This window comes from Gymnoscopelus braueri, assembly GCF_963280865.1.
Source record: "Gymnoscopelus braueri genome assembly, chromosome: 3".
In the NCBI taxonomy this organism is placed as follows: Eukaryota; Metazoa; Chordata; class Actinopteri; order Myctophiformes; family Myctophidae; genus Gymnoscopelus; species Gymnoscopelus braueri.
Genome location: NC_137612.1, coordinates 24,381,719 through 24,398,434, shown reverse-complemented (window position 1 = coordinate 24,398,434; position 16,716 = coordinate 24,381,719). Strand labels below are relative to the sequence as shown.

The 16,716-nt window shown below is 42.4% G+C and overlaps 1 protein-coding gene across 6 annotated transcripts in view; it reads left to right on the top strand.

Annotated features, from left to right (window-relative positions):
* Nucleotides 1-16,716, top strand: part of LOC308082604 (eukaryotic translation initiation factor 4 gamma 3-like) — an 89,001-nt gene that overhangs the window by 28,484 nt on the left and 43,801 nt on the right. For 4 of the 6 annotated variants that reach the window (XM_080424455.1, XM_080424454.1, XM_080424456.1 and 1 more), the window contains 6 exons: nt 2,512-2,532; nt 7,473-7,649; nt 9,240-9,351; nt 9,990-10,156; nt 11,191-11,316; nt 13,981-14,179. In XM_080424455.1, the coding sequence (XP_080280581.1) occupies nt 2,512-2,532; nt 7,473-7,649; nt 9,240-9,351; nt 9,990-10,156; nt 11,191-11,316; nt 13,981-14,179 (802 nt within the window). The remainder of the gene's footprint in view (nt 1-2,511; nt 2,533-7,472; nt 7,650-9,239; nt 9,352-9,989; nt 10,157-11,190; nt 11,317-13,980; nt 14,180-16,716) is intronic. The other 2 variants (XM_080424453.1, XM_080424452.1) reach the window with 1 other exon arrangement.

Below are 16,716 nucleotides of genomic sequence, written 5' to 3'. Positions count from 1 at the left end.
GGAAGAAAACAAAAGAGTCGGAACGGCTCGGAATCAGACCAAATTTCTCTGGACCCGTAAAGAGCTCTACTGTGTTCCATAAATAAACAAATCACAAGTCAAAGAAACCATGCATTTCAATACATTTAGACCATGACTAGACCCAGACTCTTCGCCTTAAACATCCCTTTGGGGAAGATTTAAAAGAATCGTAGGAACTGTTACTCTTCTTACGTTGACAAATGTAATTCAATATCATAAACGACACAGAGTCACATACCTGACAAAATCCCGGGCTGATATGTTTATTTTTTGGAACACAGTTCTTATATGACGTCACGTTATCTGAGATTTTGCGTATGGGATTTCCAAAACAAAAAATAACTGTGACCCCAGGGGTAGTGGGAGTGAAGTCAGAACTTCGGTACCCTATTATCATTCATCAGTGTGGATGCTCACATCATTATCGTTATAATAGTTATCTTTATAGTTATCATTCTCGGTGTGGGTGGCCCTTGATATGTCCCACCATTTTCACCTTCTGGATGGGTCAGAGTTGGTCCTTTTTTCTCTTCATCTTTTGGACAGACTATAAATAGTGTGGTGCCTCAGTATGTCCAGTCCCTTTGCTGGCACCAGTGTGTGTGTGTGTGTGTGTGTGTGTGTGTGCGCGCACACACACACACACACACACACACACACACACACACACACACACACACACACACACACACACACACACACACACACACACACACACACACACACACACACACACACACACACACACACACACACACAGTGCATGCCCTGGCTGTCACAAACTGGCGCTGGGCTCTCTTGTGCCGCCACGGAAGTGGAGTCGGAAAGCAGATGAAGCCAAACAATGGCCTATTATGCTGTTAGAGAAAACTGGCCTTGTCCCCCCCACCCACCCACCAACACGCACACAGAAAGACACTCAAATGTACAATGAGCAGTTGCATACAGAGATCTGGAAATTCATTCATCTGCGTCGCCGTCTTTCCCTGAATGAAACTAAACTGCTCTTTCACACTTTACTATCCACTCGCCACTGTAACTTAAACTACCATCTCTGGAGTCAGATTTAGTGTTTGAGTGTTTGTGTGTCTGTTGTCCAAAAGGTCAAAACCAACGGAAATCACAGTCACCACTCACCGCTTGAACAATTTGTTGTATGCTCTAGAGAGACGAATGCCTCCTCAGAGTGTAAATCCCCACCACACACACACACGTTTACTCTCTACTAGGCCCCTTTTTTCCCCAAATCTGTGGTAATTTGCTGGGCTCAAAAGCAGAAAGGTCACAGCAATATATCAGCATAATTCTTTTTGCTGTGTTAACTGTATCACTTGCACAGAATATGGGTTAGGATGACGACGTCATGCTGGCCTTTTTCGAGATCAGTAGAGCTGGCGTGCTCAAGTCACCCTGGCATAGAAAATGATAACTACTTATTCCCGGTGCCTAGCTTATACAGCTGGCAGAGTCAGCGGTCTACAGTATAGCTCTGCTTAATGTGTTTGCTGTGCTTCTGCATGATGCCAGGGTAAAACAAACATGGGCCAATTCAGAAAGTAGGAAATGGTTCATGTCGGGACAAATCTCAAGGTACCACCTGATTATTTCATTGCTGTCGGGTAAAATGTCTCCCTCTCTCTTTGAATAGAACATTTAAACGGTTGTTGATTAGCAGGGTAACCTTCTATGACCTTGGGGAGAGTACAGTATGCGTGGGCAGAGGCAGTGAATCGAATCTTAAGAAATGCATGGCTGACACTGAACACAGAGTTTGTTTTTCCTAAAACCTGAAAATGTGATTCTTTTGGCGATTTAAGGTTTTCATCGATAGCAGCAATTCTATTATTCCCTGAATGTAGTCTTGTCAATCGCTACCAGAGCAATGTAACGACACCCGGCAAGTCCCAGGTCATGGATGGTGGGGTCCAGTCCTTCTCTACACCCTCTCTGTGTTGCTAAGTCATCGTTGTGGGAGACAGGCCGGTCCACACTGGGCCTGGAAAACAACACGTTGTCAAAGCCAGGGGCAGACAGGCATGCAGGCTCAGCCTGCACAAATAGCAGCACAAGGCGTTACCCCTTGGGACATAGTGTGCATGAGAAAAATGTGTGTGTGTGCGCGTGTGGACGTAAGTGAATGAGTGAAATAGTAAGCTCATATGTTAGGGTGGGAAATAACCACCAGCGTGCAGCCAAATGCTAGTAAAATGTGACTGGCGCTGGTAAGCTTTTTTTCATCTCTCCCTGCCACTGGAAGGTAACCAACTATTGTGTGAGATTCTCCTCTCCTATGCAGCCAGTGATCATACAGTATTTGGCTCGAGAGATAAAGTGCCTTGCGAATGTCGGAAACAACCAGCCACTGTGTGATGTAGCTAATAACCCATGGTAGTTTCCCACCCTGATGTGTTTGTGAATGATTGCCTGTTGTGATGTAATGGGTGCAGTTTCCCAATGGCTTTTCTCTTTTTCCTGCTTTCAACACTCAAGGGAGGATTCAGGCCCATTCAGGTAATATTTGACTCTACATCAGAAATCTCTGCAGATCTGCATGGCATGATGAAGACCCACCCCCACCACCCCGACACTGGTCCTAACCCCCCTGCTTTTAACCCTTTACCCTCTAAAGACCCTACCTGGGATTACCCATGCACTACTACTGCGTATGTCCAGTAGAAAGGACGCACTTTGTCATCAGTCTAACCCTCTTTTCAACCTGTACCTGTACCGCTTAATTTCCTTTCATCCATTCTTTCCCCGATTCAATGTGAATGTATTTGTTTAATTTGAATGAACAGCATGCAGAATGACGGATAATTACTGTACCTATTTCTTTTTGTTATTTTTGGGGGGTAGATGACATTTCTGTTCCTAGAACACCTCTTTTCTTGATTGAGAAGTCCTTTATTAGATGTGCTTTCTTTGTTGAAGAGGTCAGTATTACCTTGTCTAGATTATGTAAGCCTAACTTACTGGTCACCAAAATTCTCCGTCTCGTGCCTCATATTTCTGTTTTTATTTGTTTGTTATTATTACTGAGACTTCCTCACACCACATGTTTTTTTTGTGGATTGATGGTAATGAACTGCTTCCTGGCTATTTCCCGGGTTCCACAGGGCTCTATTACAGGCTGTTTTACAGCATTGTTTGTTCTGTCCTCCTTGACTATACTTCAGTATACTGTGACCGTGGCTGGGTGTCTCCAGCTCAAGCCCTCACTGTTTGGATCTCAGTCACAGCTGTCGGACATGGTCATTCATCTCCGTAGTGCACACATTGATTCACCCATTCAATCCGGAAACGCATCAGTGTCATTTTAAGATTTCTTTGGCTATGAGCTTGTAGATCTGCTATTTTTGAAAAATAGTGAGAATTTGTGCAAATCTTTGAATATATCTACATTTTTAACTCAAATCTTTGCAAGTCTCCCCATCAAGTCTCCGTGAACAAATGCATATCATTTTGGGGGTCCTTGCCATGAAAAAGTTTGAGCACCACTGATATATAACAACATACGTAAAAAAAAAAAAAAATGTTAGGATTTAGAAGACATTTGTAGAATTCCCAGAAGCAAAACATTTCAAAAATGTTGCCAAAGAAATCTAAAAATGACACACAGATGCTTTCCCGTTCTTAATGGATTAAAGTACCGACAAAGAAATGATATAGAATGCACTATACTCACATGGCTTAATATTAATAATTTGGACACCACTCCTGTGGGGTTATTTTTTTTGTCACTGTACATTTGCACATGTGTGTCGTCAAATTTGTCCTCTGCAATTACCCTTTCTAGCTATTAGGAGCATTGGGCTACGAGGGACAGCGCCCAGGGAACAGGGGTAACCTCTGGGAAACCTTGTGTTTCCCAGATGGCCTCTCTAGTCTCGACCCATTCAGCTATGGTCATAATGGATAAACATTTTTGTTTTGCTTTTTCTATCTGCCAGGATATCATGCATTCGCCCGTGTGTGTGTGTGTGTCTGTCCGCAGCTAATTAGGTTCCATTGGGTTGATCAGCATCATATTTCTTGTGCACACTGCCAGCAGGCACACACAACCTAATTTCTCTTTTTTTTTTCTTCACATTGATCAATGACAACTATGTCTTTACTTTATTATCAATAATCTCGGAGCAATCATTCCTCCAGGCTATGGGTTAAGCATCCCACTACTAACTAGCCAATTACAGCGTCCCTCTGGCTTATGGGATGTACCGGAACTAGCCAATCAGACGTGCAAGTGTGCCGGTCCAAGCCGACATTAGATTAAAACCAAAATATACATTATAAATGTGACAACATACCCCAAAACCCCCAAATTACAAGTCTCTTAATGTCCACACCGGTGCGACTCCGTCCGAGTCGCAAGTCAGAGAAAATGATGGAGAGTGGTTTACAATGATGTGCATGAGAGAGACTATGTAAGACTACTCGCAAGACTACTACTTTCATGGCTCTAGGTAGACATTTACCCGGAGATTGGCGCTCTACTTAAAGCACCTTTCTTGTTTTGGGATGTGTTCTCTTTGACAGAAATAAATGACAAACTGAAATGTATGCTTCTTCCCCACGCAGAGGCGAGCAAAAAAAAACGTTTAGTTTCCAGCAGCCAATGTAGTCACATCATCATGGGGATATTTTCCATGACCCCGTACTCTACGATGCGTGAAAAAATGTGTTGTTACCACCTGATAAACACCGGCCTCACCTTGTTTGACATAGAACACACATTCAACACAGAACAGAGTCATGTTCTTCAATTCCGTTCCATTACAATTCCACCCCTTCAGAAACCCACAGCGGTGGCAGCTGCATTTTCTGATTACTGCTAGCAGCAGGATGCAGGTGGGCTGTCTTGTAACCAAAAGGTCACAGTCTTGAGCCTTCCAATAGCCTAATGTTAATTAGTGACCATCGTATAACAGAATCGTCTTTTAGTTCAGGCTCTGCCTGCTTAACCCATTAAGACCGGGAAAGAATCTGTGTCATTTTTAGATTTCTATGGCTATTAAAAAATAGCAGATCTACAAGCTCATAGCGCGGCACTGAGTGCCGTAGATGTGAGCTTGTAGATCTGCTATTTTTGAAAAATCGTCATGTTTTTTTTGTGCAAATCTTTGAATATATATATATATTTCAAGCGAACATTTTTCACTCTGTTACAACTTCTGGGGGGGTCCCTTGAAAAAAAAAATTGAGATGGGGGTCCACGGCCAAATACATACAATTTGAGAACCACTGATATTACAGCAACATACGTTTTTTTTCCCAAACTGTTACGATTTAGAAGACATTTGTAGAATCCCCAGAAGTAAAGATTTGAGTTACAAACGTTCGCTTTGAAAAATATATATTTTCAAAGACCCACGATTTTTCCAAAAAATAGCAGATCTACAAGCTCATAGCACTCGGTGCCGCGCTATGAGCTTGTATATCTGCTATTGAATAGCCAAATAAATCTTAAAATGACACACACAGATGCGTTCCCGGTCTGAATGGATTAAGTACTGCTGCCGGAATGAGATCTGCCAAAGTGTCTTTGAGCGAGATGTAAAAGCCCCACCTGCTCACCCATTGACAGTCTGTCTGAAGAGCTACATGCCTAAATGTAAATGGCACCGTAAAATAAAGTGGAGCCTGGCTTCCATTCATATTGGTGAGCCTATGTCTGTTTTAGCTGGCAGTTGTGAAGATGCTGTATTTTTTACCAGCCATGTGGTGAGTTACAGTAGTGTGGCATGTAATGGGGGAGGAATCAGGATACGTTGATGTACGGGTACTGTGGCACCTCCTCTGTTCGGACACGGTAGACTGGTTAGACACACCGCCTGTGCCCTCCTGGAGCCTGTAGCTCTATTAACACAAAAGCTACAGGAACAAACCCTCTGACTAAAAGTTTAAAGGTCGGGAGTTTGCAGTTGCCCACTTCCCATGAATTCCTTTCAAGAGAGAATAGCCTAGTGTTTCAGTAGTCGGTGTGGTTTTTCCTGGTTTTGTCTCTGGATCTGTAGCGAGTTTCAGATAAGATCGGTGGCTCAGAATAACATAAAAGCCCAAACCTGAATTGAACTCATCCACCCGGTTGAATCAATCATTACACAGCATTAATTTTGGCAATGGAATCTTTCTGTATGCGCTTGTATTTCACAGTGCTAATTGTCCCCTTCCTCTGACCTGATGGTACAGGGTCAAACAGGAGACCAGTGGGAGGGTGTTGGACCTTAAGCTAATGTGTTAATGAGAGCCATTACGATCAGAGTCATCAGACATTACCATAGTATCTTAATAAGTGCTTTGCACTGCACACAAGAGGACATTTGGAGAAAGTGTACATTTGTGAGTTTGGATGCAATACGTTTTGGCCTTAACATGTATTACTGCGTCTGCATTGTTTGCATGATGAAGCAACATGCATTTGGGTGACATGGGTGAGCCTTCAAATACTTCCCTGGAACTGTGAGCAGACTGACCACCACAGCTAAAACGATTGTCTAGGTTTGAATCCTGAGCCGCTGACAAAGTGTATTAGGCCCCATAGTGAAGTCACCTAACTTTTGAACCTCTCATGCGTTGGGGGTTTGTTGGTGTAGCATTCATTGAATTTTCACAATACAGCGTAGGCATCGCACACTTTTAACCACATTAACTTTAGCATCGCTTTTCCGGGAGAATTGCAGATCTGCAAGCTGTGACATGTTGTGAGTTTGTAGATTGGCAATTTTTTTGAGAAGTGAATTGTTGTAGAGGGGGAAAAAAGGATGAGACTCCTGGGGGACCCCGGTCAACCAAGTGTATATAGGGTGTAAGTGGTTAAGATAACACGTCATTGTACACAGACAGACTCCTTAACCACTTCAACCCTGGCATCCTTATTCTGGGGGGAATATTTGCTAAAATGGCCGATCTATAAGCTCACAACGTAGCACAATGCATTGTGAGCTTGTAGATCGGCTATTTTTGGCGAAGAGATGATGGCCCTGTCTTGCGCGCTGCCTTACCCCTTATGCCTAAACCTTTTAGGCATGTTTTATTATTTTGGAAAAATAAAATAAAATAGTTCAAATAGCCAATCTACATCAACACGTTGTGAGCTTGTAGATAGTCTATTTGCACTATTTAAAAATGTTTTTCAAAATAGTAAAAAATGCCAAAAAGGTTTAGGGCATAAGGGGCAAGGCAGTACACAAGATAGGGCCCACTGCGTAGAAGAAAGTGAGTGCCTTAGTGCCTTTTGTCACTCGGTGTGGACTGCAAAGTGGACCAAGTACAGAGCCAACTCGGGTCCAGTTTGCTAAGTATAGAGGGTTTAAGACATGCATGCTGAGAGAAGACTGTTCTAAGTGTAATAGTATTATTTTTTTGTCTGTTCTCTAACCTCTGTGCTGAGCGTTTTTCACAATTGTCAAATTTTTTCGCTCTGTCTTTCTCTCTCCCTCTCACATTCTCAGTTTTTCCAGAGGGCCCAGATGCAGACTGCACGGCCTACTCTCCAGACCAACACGCAATCCTTACGGCCTGGTTCACAGACCCCCACGGCTGTCTATCCCCCTAATCAACCCATTATGATGACCATGGCCCCCATGCCTTTCCCTTCCCCACAGGCTCCACAGTACTACATCCAACAGGTGAGACCAAGGTGTTGCGTATGAAACGAAACGATTAATTGAATGATCAATAAATTGATCAACAAAATCAGATTTACGTTTTACCAGTAAAACAATTGGTTTAACGATGCGTCTTTAAAAATGTTTACAACTTTGCAAGATTCCATAAAATGAAAAAGTACGGTTTTGATTGCTGTGTAAACTTATTAACACATTGGGTGCCAGAGGTTTATTAAAATATTATACTTTGAGTGCCAGGACTTTTTAAACATTTTGAACCTTTTTCAAGTAGTCACAAAATATTTTCAGTGATCACCGTCCTCACGGTGATCCCCTCATTACACACATACAGGTCTCGTACAATCGGGGGGAAAAAATTTAAAACATTCGGAAATCCATTCCATAGTTGCAGCCAGTTGAAAATAGTTAAATTAACATTGTAAAAAAAAAAAGTGCACAGGAGCCGAGATACAGGTTTTTGAAGTCATAAGTTAACCAGGAGGTGGATTGGAGTCTAAATCTTGTAGGAGTGATATTTCCTGTTGCTGTGAAGGGAAAAAAAAGAAGAAAAAAAAAAAAGTAATTTTTTTTTTTTTTTTCAAAAAACGTATATATACGGTTTTGGCACTCAACGTTAGTATGCGCAAAACCGTATATATACGGTTTTGGCACCCAATGTGTTAAGTAATTTCAACATGTTTGGGTTCAGATAGCTTGTGTATAATAATGTGCAGCGTATTGTACTTTATTACCATATTTTACCATCTTTTATTATAAATTGTTTGGTTGTTTGGACACTAGAAGTGTTGCCATCTTCATTGTAGTTCGGACATCATTGCAAACACCTCTCTCCTTTGGGAGAGACTTAAAAATCATGCATTGCAGCTTTAAGACTCACTTTCTAGTTTTTCCTCTGTAATTTAATGTGCAAGTGCCCGAGGGGTAATTCTATTTAATTTTATTTAATTCCCAGTTGTGGTTCTGCACACACGTTGCATTTCTACAAGCATCTTTATTTGGTTACTTAAGCATTGCTTACACATCCATTTCCAACATTAAAACTGTACTTCTTTGTGTTGTAGTGGGAAATTAGTCTAAATTACACTTTAATCCATTATCTTTCTTTAGCTGTGGTAATTAGCTTGCTGTGGTTCCACCCCATTGTGGAATGAATACAGAAGAAACACTGGGGTTTGGTTACAGCTGGCAGGGCTCAGATTCAGCCGATTTACTAGACATACACTGAGCCAGTCTTTCTTAGAAAGAGGAGGCCTCCTCCAACAAATTGGTTAAGGTTTGTGTTGGGTGTTACACCACGGTACTTTGCATTATAGTCCAAAAATGTTCTATATGAGATAACATTTGGAGTATCCGGTGATATGAGCAGGACAAATATCAATTTGTAGAATGCCACAAATTAAGGTGAAAGTTTAAAAAGAGACAAAAGAGTGTCAGAATCTACAAATCACTATGATGGAATCTAAGATGAAAAATACTACGCATAGGATTCCCACCAGGGCATGAGCGGAATTTCAAATGTGAAATATCTGGCAACTGTAGTGCTCACCAGTCATATGTACTTAGTGAAATATTTGTCCTCTCTCCTTACAGTATCGGCACAGCACTCCCTATGTGGGCCCTCCACAGCAGTATTCAGTACAGCCCCCTGGGTCCCAAGCATTCTACCCTGGACCAGGGCCAGGGGAGTACCCTGCCCCATATCGTGAGTTATCTGTCCCCCACACACACACACACACACACACACACACACACACACACACACACACACACACACACACACACACACACACACACAAACTTGGACACATCATCAATGTTTTTTCTTGGAGTCACTGGGTGTTTCGGGTCTTGCAACAGACACCCTCCTCCAGGCGACCCGACCGAGGTTGATCAGACCCCGGCCTGTGTCCAAGTGGCATGCTACTACTGCCCCCACTGTCTCTTGGGGGTTAGAGACAGGGCTAATTAGGGGTTAGGGTTAGCCTGACACTAGCCTGACCGACAACGCGGATCCACTCACACTTGGAAGTTGGAACGTATGTGAGTGAATCCACGCTATCAGTCTGGCCAATGCCAGGCCAGGTTAGGTGAGATGTTGCAGCATGTTTTGGTGACACTAGGAGGCTCTAGGCACTGTGGGTTGCCTCCGGGCCTGGCTCACATAGTATCCCTACACCCATGACACATTGAAATATTAATTCCATACACAACGGCATATATAAACACAACCAATTTGCATGTGACCTTGTCTGGCTCCTGAAAGGGGAGCTTGACAATGCTAAAATGTGGTTTGTTTGTTTTTCCCTTCTCTCTCCTCCTCCCTGTATTTTCTTACCCCAGATCCCCTCAGGTACCACGCACCTGTGTCACCCTCTGTCCCTGCTCCCGTTCAGCAAGCTGGTCCCCAATACTACCAGCCAACACAGACTGTGTACCCACCTTCACCTCCCATCATAGTGCCTACACCACAGCAACCTCCGCCGGCCATGAAGCGCGAGAAGAAGACAGTGAGTACCTTAGTAGTTTCGTTTGTCACTCCGTGTGGAAGGCATGATGCGACTAGAATACCACAAGGCCATCATAAAGTTCATAGAAATGTCCCTGAGAAAAAAATATTCCCCCTCAAATCTCAAAATATCCAGCAAATGTCCCTGCCCTCAATTTTCAGTTGATTTATTCTATACTATTTTACATCACACATTACACAATCCTAATTAGACAAAGGTTAGGTTAGCGATACGAAAACCTTTATTCCCCGTGCAGAAGCTCAGAAAAACAACCTTGTTCCGAAGAAATTCACCCTCTAAGAAATTCTATCACCCTCTATGTGTGGACCTTAAGAATAATTATCCTATAACCAACCAGTTGCAACTTGAATTGGTAACAAATTTCACCAGGTCTTCATTTGTTGTTTTGGATGAATTAATTACAGTTTTAGGGATTAGAAATTGTTTTGTTTTTTTATCCCTTTCTCTGAATGATGAATACTGTTCTGTGATTAATAATTACTCACAATAGAGAGACAGGTGTTAATCTACCTTTTTAATTCTCCCATGTCAGACCATTTCTTATTGGCATTTATGCTTTATTATCTCAGCCAGGCCGGGGCCGTAGATCTTGCATTTGCCCCTGTCTGTGTGTGTTGTGTTTCTATCTGTCCACGGCCAATCTTGCAAACTGCTACACCAATTCCTGTGCACGCTGCCAGTAGGCCCGGAACTGATAAAAACAAAAAGTCATTATAAAAGTTTGTATTTGGGTTTCATAAATATAGAACAAATGAAAAGTATTAACAAGAGCTTGTGACTAAAGATAACTATATTGGATCCATTGGAACACAGTTTTCCTCCTGACACTGACGATACATATTTTTCATGGATTCTGAATCTGTTGCACAGCCTCTACACCACCTTGTACAAAACCTACTCAACACACACCACACACAACACTCGCTATGTGTATAGATGCTTGGGACAGGGTCGCACCGGCACTGTGGCGCTTTAGTGAGGTGTGTTTCTCTTTCGCGACATTGTCCTCCCAGATCCGTATCCGTGACCCCAACCAGGGCGGCAGGGACATCACAGAGGAGATCATGTCGGGGGGCACGGGGAGCCGGAATCCAACGCCCCCCGCCCAACGCCCCTCCTCCACCCCAACTCCACCACAGGTACACCTGCAGCCCGCTGTGTTTCACACTGCGTGTTTTATTAAAATCCTATAATTACATGAATGTCAAATATTTGGGCAGGCTGCCTGTGTACAGTCACACACTCATTCACAACACTTGCAAATATTAAATATACTGTCATAGTCCAGCTAGCTAGCTGCGTGCACACACACACACACACACAGACACACACAGGAAACTGAAACACACACACTGCTTCATTCACACATACATGCACTCTCCCGGTCACTCAACTCACTCACTCACTCACTCATACATACAGTATATAGTCACGCATGCATGCACGTACTCACTCACTCACTCACTCACTCACATACAGTACACACACGCTTTCTTTCATATGCTTACATGCAGCTTATTTAGTTTTAGTAGCAGCTAATTAGAGTGGATGTATAGCTGTAGGGAGGAAAGAGAAGAGGAGAACAGGCCAGCAGTGCAGAGGTCTTTGTTGCTTTAATCCCTTCTGCCCTCTGCCATGCATGTGACAGCCAGACAGACAGACAGACAGACAGACAGACAGACAGACAGACAGACAGGACAGGTCACCTTCTAGTCACTATCTCCACTCTGTCTACCCCTCCTCTGCCCTTCCTGACACATGTATACAGATGAATATATAAGAAGGGTTTCAAGTACACAATGCAGCGTTGCCTTTATCCAGAATTTCTCTTTTGGAAAGGAAATGCTACCTGAAAAATGGAAATATATATACTGTATATATGGTAGTCAAGGGAATACACGATATTGGGCTCACAATATGATATAATGGCAATGGATGCACACAACTCAACTGTGTCAAGTGCTGCATAGCACTTTTCAAAAACAAAGTTACAAAGTGCTTTACTTACAAAAAGGACAGCCAAACAGAGGAACAGATACACATCCATGGTTAATAGAATACAGTACACTGTATAATCTAATCTGTCTATAATATAGACACTGTAATAATAAATAACCTCTTAGTCTTGCTGATGTCATCTCAACTTTACCAACCAAAAGTGTACGAGTACACAACTGCTAGAAAATCCATGATACCAGAGAGGGTCACTTGTAAACATGTGATGCAATCTTACATTAGACTTATTTCGTAGGCCTAGTTGATCATGCAGAAATGCATTATTGCCTTGATGCCACATAACATTAAAGTAGGTCAGCAAGGCTCATTGAACAAGCATCAGCTGTGACTGGTTAGTTACCTTTCTCCACAAAAGCCTTTGAATAAGATGGACAGACAAGACAGCCAAGTGATGATAACTTCACGATTACTCTCCTAAGCTTCCATTTGATATCACACACCATATGCACTCCTGTAACTTCCACAGCCCCAAAGATTTACATATACAGTCTTTCATCTCAACGATACCTATTGTCATTTTAATATTGCAATATTTTGTGGCACAATATAAATGCATGTATATGACATCCCTAATGCATGCACGCATGCAAACGTGTGTGTGTGTGCACACACACACACACACACACACACACACACACACACACACACACACACACACACACACACACACACACACACAGTATATGCATGCACGCACAAGCAGCCAACATTTTGTTCTCTGAGCCAGGGTCAGTCGGGGGTAAAGCGTTGTTGCTAATTCTCAGACAAACACACTGCATAGAGCAGGGTTTCCTAATCGGGGAGCATCTGCACAGAGCTGTGTTGTGTTGTCACTTGTCTCATCGTGTTAGGTCACATCAGGGAAGAGAGAAGATGCATATTAAGATATTTAAATGAGGCACTGCCCTGTCACAACTCTTCTGTTGTATTTATCTTACATGATGAACTTGCCGTGCAGCTTTTTATTTTTATTTTTTATATATCTTCCACTTGTATCTCTCTTATCTCGCCCGCTTCTACCACTGTGTCTATCCTCCCACTATCTTGTACGGTAGATTGTGTACGTTATTGTCCGCTGAATACTCCCATTCTCCTTCTACGGAATCCACGCCAAATCCTCTCCTAATCTGCCTATTCAGAAATGCTGATGACTAAAAAATATTATAAGTACTACACAAAAATATATGATGGATCATAATTTGTTCTCTGTGGTACCATATGTCCCAGAAAGTACAAGTGTAATTGTCTCTGCTTGGATTGGCAGAAACACTTTTTTTTCTCCTAATATGTAATAAATGTCATCTGGAAAAAATGAGCTGGCAACTGTGGATTCTGAAGAGGGATGTTGTTGTTGTGATCTCTTCTCCCTGTGTCCTCCTTGGATGTTAACGGTGTCTTTCCTCTCTTTCTCTCTTTTTTGTCCTTTTTTTTTACAAATCTTTTATTTCCTTTCCTCTGTCCCTCATTGTGCATCCTCCAACTCTTTCCTCTTCCTCCTTTCTCCTTTTTCTTCCCCACCAATCTTTACTGCAAATTGATCTTCGCACTTTCTCTCATTTTTATCATCTTGTCCTTACGTTTTGCTCCTGCCAAAAATCAACCCCCATACCCCACCGATCTGCTCTTGTTTTCCTGCTTTCCTCTGCGTTGGGCTTGTTTTTTTGCTTGTGTGCGTGTGTGCATTTTTCTTGCCTGCATCTCTGCGACTGTTTGTCCGTGTCTTTCTGTGTTGCTAGTTTTTATGGCCGCACCCTCATTATCCTCACATTTTCTACCTCAAATCGCAGCAGCAGCCGGGCCGCAGCCAGACTCCAGAGCAGCAACCCCAACCTCCGTCTCGGCCTCAGTCACAGCCTCAGTCTCAGCCTCAGCAGTTCCATTCTGGATCCTACGCCCTGGAGCCTCCGCAGCCACAGCCCCAGCCACCGCTACAGTCCCAGCAGCCCCCCAACACAGCTGTGGCTGCAGACAGCAAGCCTGGGCCAGGTCTGCCCACATCCCCCACCCCTACCCCCATCCCCCCCTCCCCCCTTCTACCACTCATGACATAAGCCCTATTTGGATGGGATTAGTTTGTCGAGAAACATCTGAGACCAAATTACTAACATAGGATGGTTGTCGTTTCATGTTACCATTCAGAAGGGATAGAATTTACCATAGTTTCCCCCCGATATGATGGAACTTCGCCTAGTCTAGTGTGCCTAGACTGGGGCCTAGTCTCTGGACGTGTGCACCTTGCATTGGTCATGTGATGCAAAAGAAAAAGTAAGGTGGTGAAAACCTAGTCGCGAAATGTCTGTTAATCTCTTGTTTTGCATGTTGTCATGCAAAACCTTATATGTAAAAAAAAGAACAATCAACTTTATGGGATATACATAAAAATATATTTATTTTCATATTTATCAACATATTTATCATGAAAATACACTTCATGTTTTTAACTTAATTAGTCCTTGAGTCAAATCCGCCGATAACCTTTAATCCACTTTGCATTACATTTATTTGACGAAATAGAGTCAAGTGGGAGCACGTCCTAAACAAGTCCTTTTTAACACAATAACACATATCTGGGCACACCTAAACAAATTCGAAATGAACTGTAAGTTGGTTTTAGCAATAACCGATTGAATATTGAATAATATATGAATATTCTTTCTTTGCAATGGAAGTCTATGGGAATGTCATAACTCTCTCTCTGGGTCCTCGTCGAATTGTAGAGTTGTATTTAAATTTACTCCCAGAGGGTTTAACATGAACGAGCGACATCGTTTTAAATACCAGTGGTAAACTCGGGCAAGGTCCACGATACCCAAGTTTAGTTGTAAGGTATCAATTCATCACTAGGTGGAAAACTGGTAAACAAGTGCCAACCGTAAGTTAATGGTCAATATTTCCATATAACTTCCATTCGTCTATCATTATGTGTGTAAAGGGTTGTAACAGTGGATTGTTCATGTGATAAATCACTGACTCTCAATGTGTGGTCTGGGGACCCAATGGATCCTTTCTTACGGGTCTGAATGCCAACACCTATATAACAACTTGGGCACGTTAATTTTCCAAGTTGACAAGGCCTGAATGCAGCAGAACACTTCAACTAGATCAAGATATAGAGCATTCAGGAATTTGGAATGTCTGAAAAATGATTGCGGCAACAAGAATACACAGCCTAGTTTGGAGGAAAAAGAAGACTGTTGTTTAAGGTCTTAGATTTTTGTCCAAGTAACATACTTTGTCATCTTTGCTTGTAAAAAAGACAAACACACATCATTTTAGAATAAGAGGCTGCTGTATGTGACAACATCAAGTAAAAACAAGCAGATAATCAGTTTGGTCCTTGCTATTTCCGATCCTCAGTTTTCCCTCAAATAATCAGAAAACACCCTCAGCTGGCAAAAGCCCTTGTGAAATGATGTGGGTTTGGTCATCACAGAAGTCTCCCACAGAACAGAAGTTTGTTTTTGAAGAGAATTCAATATTTTACATTTTTCTGTCCTCCCATCATTGGCACTGTCTTGAAATCACTTGCGCAACAGCAGCCCAGCTTCTGAGAATGCTCTTTGACAGCCTCTTATATTTTATTCTTTGAACGTTTCAAAGAATAAGAACACATGAAAATGTCTATAATTTATGCCTTAACACATTCCATGCCAGAGTTTAATCTCATAATGTACTCACCAGTGCCAGCGTTTTATTGTTGTTTTTTTGTTTTTATCATGTCGCCACAGACCTCGCTAAATAAGTTAAAAGTGCGCGTTCATTTGGTTCTAAACACACAGCGGATCCGTGAGAAACGTCCAGCGAAAACAGTTTCCAAATGCGAGCCGCCATCTTGAAGCTACAGCCGATACACGCTAAACAGTGATCAGCGAGGAGAAAAACAACAACCAGAGAAAATCGAGTTTTAAACAGGATCCCAGACAGGAAGCGGATACGATCGAAAAAACCGGAACCCGAATAATTCCGTTTCCGACCGAAAACCGGAAACGGAAATGGATCAAAAAAAATCGGAAAGTGCACCTTGGGCGATTAACATGGGAATCGGCGGTTCGCGTAGATCTACGCGACTGGCACGCTGCGGCTTTAAATAGGTTCGCGTAGATCTACGCGATTGGCATTCAATGTGTTAAGGCTTAGGTAATATACCATGTTGCTCAAGTCGATGTAAATCACTGAATTTAACAACATTATTGATTTTCAAAACTTGTATCATCAAGGCACAAGATTTATATAAAAAACAGATGTCGATAAATTAAGCCCCTGCTCAAATTCACCCTGATCTTTTAGTTGTTGACACTTCAGCCATGCTTCAGGCAGGGCTGGAGATTATGCTTTGCCCCCATGTGTGTCTGTCTGACTGTCATGCCTAATACAATCAACTACACGATAAGTGTCACATTTCTTGTGCATGCTGCTCATAGGTTAAGCGATTCGGCCTAATGGTGATGCTATAACAGCTGACTTCACGTTTTGGCCCTTAAGTCTAAAACCATAGGACGTAGACTGAAAATGACCTTTTCCCC